Here is a 9,695-nt window from a genome sequence, read left to right as displayed (position 1 = left end):
TTGACGTTCTTTTTGTAGACGTAAGACCTATTCTGGATAATTTCAACCCCTACAGGCTTGCTTTTTTGAATCTATTTAAATATTTCATTCTGTAATTAATGACGTTCATGTGTTTTGGAATTTTTTTTTCGAATAAAATTAAAGTGTTACTTAATTTTGCTTTTTTTTCTTTTTTATCTACTTGTTAACTGGATTCGTTAATGAGAGGTTACATAATGCATTATCGGTGCTCGCAATGGAATTTGGATAGCCATAGTATGGCTTTATGGTTTCGACAGCGTTTTCTGCCAGTTTTTAACTGATTTTTAATTTGTTGTCTATTTGTTGTTCTTTTTGTAACCGCATAAAAAATTGAAAACCGACAGTTCTTTATTCCTTCTATAGAGGAATTGGTAATCGTACACCTATGGGATATTTTAGTTGATTTTTAATGTTTTTCATCACTTTGAAATTAATTGTTTTAAGAAAATAAGCGAATTTTACAACTTTACCGTTTTTGTTTTTTTTGTCTAATTGTTACCAAGCCTTTTTATTGAGTAGTCCCATATCTTTTCTGGTGAATTAAAAGTTATATTGTTTAATATCAGTTTTATCTGAAGCTATTTTGACTTTGTTATTAAGTTTTTTTTTTAAAACGGACATGAAGTTTTCGATGTAATTAATTTGTGTTGATGTTGTTTGATTTTGCTGTTCGTCTTGACTCGCTTTCTTAATATTTGCACATCTGATCAGTCTAATGCACCATTGTTCTCTCCACCACTGAGTTATTTGCTTTGGAGGCGATCTTTTCGTTCATGTACAAATTTTTTTAAAAAAATACTTGAATTTTTTGGTTTTTCTATGTTCCTCATTTGGTAGACAATCATGCCAAAATTGTGGATGAGCGGAGTCGGAACCTTATGTGCAACTGCACATTACCGAGTCGCCTTGTCAAAATTGTAGATATTAGGCAATTATTTTGATACAGATTTTGCGGAAGTTGGGAAATCATCGATTAAAACATTAAAGAATGGCACTTGATACTTTTAATTTGATGAGAATCCCTAAACTAACATTTTTATTCACTTTCGAAACTCGCAAACATCTTCTCATTTAGTTCCGCATTTGTTTTTACTGGGTTCTCAATTTGGCATATATTACAAGGAAAAATAAGCAATCAAAAACCTCGGAAACTTTGTTCTTATTGTGTATCTAAGTTCAATCGAGTTTGAAGGGAACAGCGACCTTGAGTTGAACATACTCTAAAGACAGCAGAATTTTTTGCCTGATATCGATCCCTTTCGTGACTAGCTGTGTGTGTCAATTTGGAGCCCGATTCCCTACTCACGCAAATTCCACAATTTTCAAACCATCGAACTGAAAGCTTTTCTTACTTTAAATACACTCAAAACAAAGCTCTTTTCAAATAGATGTAAAAAAGATCAAGCTATTATATATATATATATATATATATATATATATATATATATATATATATATATATATATATAAAGGCGTACCCGGACCTAATGCTGAGTAGATCTCAGTACTTGGTTAGTCTTATTGGAAGTTTCACTTAATTACTGATTCAGAGCTTGACAGACTTGTAAAATGCGTGTTCAGACTTGCCTACCACTGTAATTGACTTCCGTCTGGGTAGGATTTTTGGCGAAAAATTGATTTGGCGAAAACAGTATTTGTAGATGTCAGACAAAACATCCTCAATAAAAATTTGTGCTGTGTACAACGATTATCAATTAAACTATTTCAGATCCTTTAATAAATATTTTTACCCAAATTGGATCAATTCGATATTACAGCTCTAAAAATGTTACATTTCTGCTTTTCTTCATGGCAAATTAATTGAGTTCTGGATGACTCTGGAACATTGTGCAACGCAAGGAAAACACTCAAACATAGGTCCAAAAATCTCGACAATTTGCGTGCAAGCTTTGTAAATCATTTTCGATCTTTTTCCGATAGTGCCCCTTTTAAGAAAAATTCCCCAACGTACCTTATGCGCTCCTAAACGCAGAATGGCATATCATTATCACATGCAACTTCTAAGTTAAGAAAAGTGGCACAAACGATGACAGATAATCCTTTAATGTAAATACGAACTTAAGCGTATCCGTTGATTACGTTAATGCGTCATCAGACCGTTGATAGTAGACTTTGAAAGTACATCAAACTGTTTTAATTGACTTTCCTCTAAAGAACACAAATATATTTTTTTAAGAATTGACTAATGCCTACAAAAACTGCGGCCGTCTAATCGAGTTTCCTCCTAATATCTCGAATCGACGTGGAATGAATTCTGTTAACTAAATTAAATTAACAAATGGTGCATCCGATTTTGTTTAGTATCTCTCCTGCAAATTGTTCAACATCTATTTTTGACGCCACATCTCTCTTTGGGGGACTAGTTGTCGAGTCCGCGTCTCCTAAAAACCAGCAATGTTCCGAATCAAAAAATTCCTTCATTTATTGGAAGTAATCTTAAATGTTTTGCATTTAAATGTCATTGGGTATAATGGCATTGGGTAAAATGGAATTGATGGGTAAATTGTCCTGACACCTTTTGCAACAATTGTTTTGAGACCGAAAATAGTTAACTATTTGACTTCAAAACCGAATATCGGTAATTACTTCCTTTCTGTCTATATTTTTCTGCTTAATTTCAACAAATTGCAAAAACTCAGCGTTTTAAATTGGTGATACAAGACTAATTTTGGCATAAAAATAAAAACTAGTTCTCTGTGCTTAATCAGTCATTTCCGTACACTTCGATATTATGGTTGATATTAATCTCGAGTAAAACCAACTTTCGACACAAGTCAACTTAGGCAATAGAGAACAGCAGTAGATCCCACTAAACACCTATTTCGTCATTTTCTGCTAACTTTCATAATAGTTTTCTTGAAGTGTACAGGATTTTTTTTTCAAAGAAAGTTCGTCAAGAATTGTGTTTACAAAACAATAACAACTATTACACACCGTCTTCATTACATATCCAGGGCTGAGCTCTGCATATAACATTGTGTTTGAACCACCAAAATGTGAGACTGCTTCTTGGTTCATTGTATGGAAACAAATGGGACACCGAGTCATCCAGAAAATTCAGCAAGTAGGGATATCCAAACCTATGAAAAGCAAAAAAAACGTGAAAGAATTTTTAATGAGGCGGATGCTTTTTAGGATGCATTGATTCTTTGATTAAAATCAACAAAAATTCTTGTTTGTCTCTGTTATGCTAGTCTGTCTCTCGGATCCTAAAAGTGTTTTAAAACATGCTTTCATTTAAAAATGTTTCCAATATTCCGTTTTCTGCGATTTCCTTCCCAATTTTACATCTCAACTTTCACTTATTATTGAATCTGGTAAAAATTTAATTTCCAGTTTTCCAGATTTCAATGGGTGTAAAGATAGGTGTAGATGTTCTTTTTGTTTATCAGTGAAATTTCTAACTTAAGCTTAGGATAATTAAGGGTCGATATAGCAAAAAACCTAAAATTTTGTTTCAGTTTAAGTCTGAATGAAAGACTAACGGCCAAGTGGTTTGAGAGAACATAGGCGACAAATATTGAGCAAATATTGATTATTCAGCAAATTTTGATCTCAAAAAGCAGTTCTCACTATGTCTCAATTGAACAAATGCAGAAATTTAAGAAAAACTTTGGTTTTTCAGCTCAAATAAGCAGATTACTTACTAAACATGGGGCTGAACTTCTGTGATTTTTTATCGCATAAGGAAAAAATTTTAAAAAGCAATCACTTTATTTTATCTCACCTATAGCGCTTGATTTTTTAAATTTTCCAGTGCTTCTTTTCAATTAAGTTTTTTGAGATAATTGACTTTCGCGTCTGCTCAAAAACAACATAAAATACTTTGTTCCGACCCATTTTAGTGGAGGGAGGAACTATATACTCAAATACTTTTTTTGTTTAGTCAATTTTGACGATCGATAAATTGGTCGTAGAGGGTTGTGAGTGGTACAATTAGAAAGCCCATCCAACGTAGAATATATAACTAAAAAGACTTTTTTATTCTCGTTTTTTTTCCACGGAGTTATCGAGGTTCAAAATATTTGAACATTTGACTGCTTTTCGTTGTTATTGTTCACTTTTTCGTTATTGTTAGGTATTTTTCTGCCAATTTTAACAAAACATACGTTAAAATTTGTTTCTAGAATTTTTTTTTGGTTTTACCTCCAAAAACAGTAGATTGTGGTTGAACTGTTTGATCAATTTTTTGGCTAAAATAGTTGCTAACTTTTTCAAATTGAGTTTTGTACACTTTGTTTATTATTACCGGATTAAACCGCCTTAAAACTGCTGACACAATCTTCGTTGACTTCAAAGCAGGCAAGTTTTGCTTTTGCCTACTTTAAGAGTATTTTTGAAGTAAAATTTGGACATTTTTTTAAAATTTAAATAAAATAATCATGAATAATCAGAATTTTTTATTGAGATGTTGTCAAATAATCCATATCCGTAATATTCGGAAAAAAACACTTTCCTAATAAATCAACGGCGTTAGCAAGGATAGTTTTGATGCAATGGCTGTTTTTTGACAGCCCAATACCATTCAGATTGTAATATGTCCACTTTTAAAAATGTTTTCTCTTTTTTAGCTTTTTTGTACGTTAATTACAGAAAAAACAATTCGACTCAAATAGTACTAAGGAAAATTCCAATTGGTTTTACCATGGCGTTTCAATGAAACCTATCTAGGATTGTAGAAAAAAATTAATGCTCGTTTTGTGTTTTTAAATATACATATTTGCAAAATAATTTTTCGATTTTTGAGCTTTGCAAAATTTTTCTCCTTTCTGGTCAACTTTCCAGCTGGAACTCAACAAAAAAATTTTGCATTGTCTTCTTAATGATATCAGTTTTTAATTTTGTATGGTTTTCACAAGTTAAGTAATAAGTTTTTTTCCTTTTGTTACTACAGATCTTCACAGAAAAATTTTGCTTATTGGACACTTTCCCCGCATTTTATTTCTTTTTTGTTGTCTTGTCACATCATTGACAGGCAATATATCACTTTTTTAGCGATTAGAATGGGGAACAATATAATTTATCACTTTTTCATCAAATCAGTGAATAGAGTATGGTTTTAACTGATTTGACACCGTCCTCTAGAAGAAATTGATGAAAATTTTTTTCTGTATTTGTCGATCTATATGTAGTCTAACTTAAATACTGAATAATTGCAGGTCTTAACCTCTATGGACGAGGAAATTGTTCAAGGATTTTACTTGATAGGTAAAGTCCTTCTTGACTTTGCTATCAATTTTTCTGATTATAGACGACAAAATTGGTAGACGTATTTCCTATATTTACATTTTTCTGTATTTTTTTGTCCCCTTACTACATGGTTTCATTACTTTTAGTTCTCATATCAAAATAATTTTTATTTCAAAAAGGCACGATTGACACTATTGAATGTTTTCAGTGCATTGCTTATTGCTTCAACGTTCTCGTTACCGGTTTTTCACGAAGTAAAATTTTAAATTTTGGTTTTGTCTCTATTTGTCCTTCTTTTGTTGTCATTTGATAGTTTCTAGACAGTTGCAAGTCTTAAACGCTTTCTTTGAACGTACAAACAAACGTTTTTACTATTTTTGGTTGACAGTTAAAATTGTTCTTGTCTTTGAAATCAGTTTTTCAAAAAAATATGTAGACGTATTTTTTAAATTTGATTTCTCTGTACATTTGTCCACTTGCTGCCAAGTATCATCAAAAATAGATCATATATCACCATATTAGTGTTCATGAAACGTACAATTGAACAAATCGAACGTTTATGGTGCATTGCCTTTTGCTGTAACGGTTTCGATACGGTTTTTTTGAAAAAAAAATATTTTTGATTTTTGTCTTTACTTTTCGCTCTTTTTGTAGTCGTATGATATTTGCTGGTTGATCTCAGCTCCTCTTGTAATGTTTTCTGTTTCTAAAGGCGTTTTTACTGGGAACCTTTTTACTGATTTCACTTGGTGCCCTTTTGAATCAAATCTCTAAAAATCATAGACTTAATTTTTAAATTTGCAACTTGCTGTTCTTTGAGGTCTATCTCTTGCTTAATAACAATAATTGAAAGTCTCAAATTTTTCAGTTGACGGCGTCGTCACACATTTTTGCAATTTAAGATTAAGTAAATTTGTAAAATTACAAAAACCCTAACTAGATAATTGAACTACAAAAAAGGAAACAGTAGAAAAATATTTTTAGAGAAAATTCAACTGATTACAATCCAAGTTTTTGGTTTTTAAAAAGCAGCAAATAGACAAGAAAAAAAGTTTGTTGATGCTCCATTTGTCCATCACATCAGAGACACTAGTCGTTTCGAATAATATCGAAATGGATAATTTGACAGATCGAACCCACTAAATTTTTGCTCAAGAATACTGTCAAGGAATGGACAACTAAAACTAGTCTTCGTAGAGTTAAAAAAGATTGTGTCAGTTGTTTTCAGGTGTTTCATTTGGGCAAAATTGAACAGAGTGGTATAAGGAAGCTTACTTCGTGCCCTTTTTGATGAAAAGAGGTTTATTTTTCAAAAATTTAGCAAATATTTTTGCTAAAAATTTGGATCAAACAATTAAACAACACTCTTCCGTTGTTAGAAGTAAAACCAACAAAAAAAATTTTGCAATACAAATTTTGATTTTTTTATGGCAAATTGACAAAAAATTGCTTAAAATTTTGGAATAGGCTAACAAAAACAATGGAAATCATTCAAATCTTTACAAAACATTGAAATCCGATAGCTCATATTTTTACTGAGTGCGTCGAAGAAACATCTTAAGGCAATTTGGATTTAAAAAAGCTGAATTTTGAAAAACAATCATCAAGTTTAAAGCTAGTTTTATTGTCGGATCAAAAGAGCCAGCAGCTTTCCCCTCGGTCTTTTTACGAAACCAATAGCATTATTTGTTAAAAAATAACAAATTTTAGCAAAAACAACAAAAAATAAGGAGGAAAAATTCCTTAAAATTTGAAAAGAAACAACGGATATCATTCAATGTTAACAAAATTTTCCCTCGATAAATGTCTAGAAAAAACGAAATTCAAAAATCTCTTAAATTCCATAATTCAAGCTGTACGGCCATTCTAATGATACGCAAAATAAATCTCTACGATGAATATATCGATTGCTCAAAATTGATGAGCAAAAATTCCGTTTGAGAATAAAGTCCCCCCCCCTCCCCTAAATGGGTTGGAACTGTTATTAGGAAACGATATAGCGCTAAGTTTGAAAAATGACAACAGTCTGGCAGAGTTGGTTTTCAATTATTAGCTGAAATTAGGTGATAGTGGGCCACAATTAGGAAGTTGAGACATGCATGCAAAATATTATTTCGTATCTCGAGTTTAAACTTTCAAGTCCTAGAAACTGTGTAGTTTTCATTTTCTATTGAAGTTGAAAAAAAAACTGGAAATCATGCAAGGTCATATATGGTACATAAAACATTAACTGGTGCCGTAATTTCTCGTACAGTGCAACCAGAATACTCAATAACCTTTTATATTGCAATCCACATTTTTTTCTTTGTGTGCGCTGAAAGAAAAATTTGCAACCTAAACTTATTCAAAAAACGAATTTGAGGCTATATACAAAAAAATTTTTGAATTTTTTATTATAGATGAGCATTCATAAGCATAAGCTGGCTTCAGAGTAAACCAAATCATTAGTTTTTCTTTTGGACTCACTCTTTCCTTTATTGTCCAACTGGGCAAATGATATTGTACGTTAGGGACTTTTGCGGATCACAAAGTGATTCAGTGGAATCACATAGGCGATGCTTTACCAAACAAAAGAAAACAAAAAAACATAGCATGAAAATCTCTGAAATACAACCTAAAGAGTTGAAGGAAAAGTTTAAGAATACTGGAACTGACCAGTAGATCAAGTGAACAACGCCAGCCAAAACAAAAAGAACATATCAAAATTTCAAAACCATAAAAAATGAAACAATATTAATCTTAAAAAATGTAAACATTGCTAAAAGTGTTGAGGCTTTTTGTACCATGAAACCCAAATCTGATTCAATAAAGTAAATTCAAAAACCCAAGCAAGAGCTTTATTGGCTAATAAACATAGCAAAAATTGAGAAATAGGACAAGCACTTTAAGAAAAAGTGAAAAAAAGAAAATTTAAAGAAAATTTCTTCAATTCGCATTATTAGAAATTTCAAAATCAACTTTTTCCTTTGTAATCTGTCCACTAATGTGTCCACAAGATGTAAAATAGTTTCATTGGCACGTAAGGATTTGTAAACTTGCAAAATGACTAAAATTGCAGAAAATTTGAAACGATTACACATTCTAATGAAATGTTGCTAACATATTTGATATTAGTTTCCTCACAACCAAATCATTTTTTCCAGAGGCTGCACATGAACCCAATCTGCAGCCTCAATAAATGAGCAATGGCTCCTAAAAATTGATTAGCCAGGAACATGGCTAATTAAGAAGATGAATACCATTCCACTTCCCATTGTAATTTTGCAGTAACAAACTAGTATCCACTAGAGGAGGTGATTTAAACACTGAGACAAAAAAGAACAAAACATAAATTTTTGAAAGAAAAATTACCAAAGTTTTCTAAAATTCATGATATTTTAATGTTGAAAGCATCTACCTTGCCACTAAAAACAATGCAGAAACATATTATCAGAACCTAGAGGAGAACTTCTTGCCCCTGACGCTGGAGAAACTCTGATTTTAGGAAATAGGCAACAACTTATTTCCCATCTCTCGAGGCAGTTTTATAGCCTCTGAGCTCGCAAAACTCAAAAAAATTTTCACTAAAACTTATTACCTTTTTTGGCCTCATTGCTGAAATTGCCCTTTTAACATTGAGTTTAGGCATTTTTAGCATCTTCACCACTCTAAGCACTTGAGTGACCACGAAAACTACCTTTGGATTTCCAATGGTACTTAATGCCTGTTTTACTTTACTTTTTTCCCACTTTGAACGATCAAAGCCATGAAAATTGTGTGGAAACAATTTACAAAAAAATAGCCGGAAGACTTCCGGAAAAAAATAAGAGTACAAAATCGACTACAGTAACTAACATTATAAGCCTCATAACTAATTATGCAAATTAACATAAAAAAGTAACAGGCAAATTAACTATGAAAAAAAAAATTGACGTCAAAAATTGATAAACTGTCTGATAAGAATTTTCTTTGAGATTTGAGTCTGCAAAGCAACTACCTGCAAAAAATTTTAAACACAGTAATTTCTCATTCAATAACCGACTGCCAACTGATAGAAAAAGCGACAAAACAGTTCATATAGAGAAAACCAAGAAAAGAAATGGAAGGGAGGACATTTTAGAAATTTGAAAAATTTATCCACAAAAAGCTAAAATCCTATTTCCCATTTATAATTAAAAAAAACAATGCTAATGCTACTACTACTACTACTACTACTACTGCTACTACTACTGTTTCAACACTTTAATTCCAAATATGAAATAAAGGCACGGTTGGCAACAAATACAAATACAAATACAAATACAAACAAAACAAGAAGAGTTATTTGTTTGGTTATTCTGTGAAGTGCTGTACGACGAAATTGTTGAAGGCATTCTTCGACCCGGTTGCTGCTTTCTCCTGCAATCTGGTGAACGATACTTTGTTTCGTACACAGTCTCCTTCGATTTGACTCATCCACGTTTTCCGTTGCCCCCCAGGAGCGC

At 31.8% G+C, this 9,695-nt stretch overlaps 1 protein-coding gene across 5 annotated transcripts in view; it reads right to left on the bottom strand.

The window, feature by feature from the left end:
* Positions 1 to 2,289: 2,289 nt before the first annotated feature.
* LOC142340869 (uncharacterized) overlaps positions 2,290 to 9,695 on the bottom strand; it is a 56,330-nt gene continuing 48,924 nt past the window's right edge. For all 5 annotated transcript variants that reach the window (XM_075391625.1, XM_075391620.1, XM_075391623.1 and 2 more), the window contains 2 exons: positions 2,977 to 3,122; positions 2,290 to 2,423 (listed from right to left, as the gene is read on the bottom strand). In XM_075391625.1, the coding sequence (XP_075247740.1) occupies positions 2,314 to 2,423; positions 2,977 to 3,122 (256 nt within the window). In that variant the 3' untranslated portion in view covers positions 2,290 to 2,313. The remainder of the gene's footprint in view (positions 2,424 to 2,976; positions 3,123 to 9,695) is intronic.

This window comes from Convolutriloba macropyga, chromosome 6 (genome assembly GCF_964194025.1).
Source record: "Convolutriloba macropyga chromosome 6, txConMacr16.3, whole genome shotgun sequence".
In the NCBI taxonomy this organism is placed as follows: domain Eukaryota; kingdom Metazoa; phylum Xenacoelomorpha; order Acoela; family Convolutidae; genus Convolutriloba; species Convolutriloba macropyga.
This window is presented reverse-complemented; position numbering and strand designations above follow the sequence as displayed.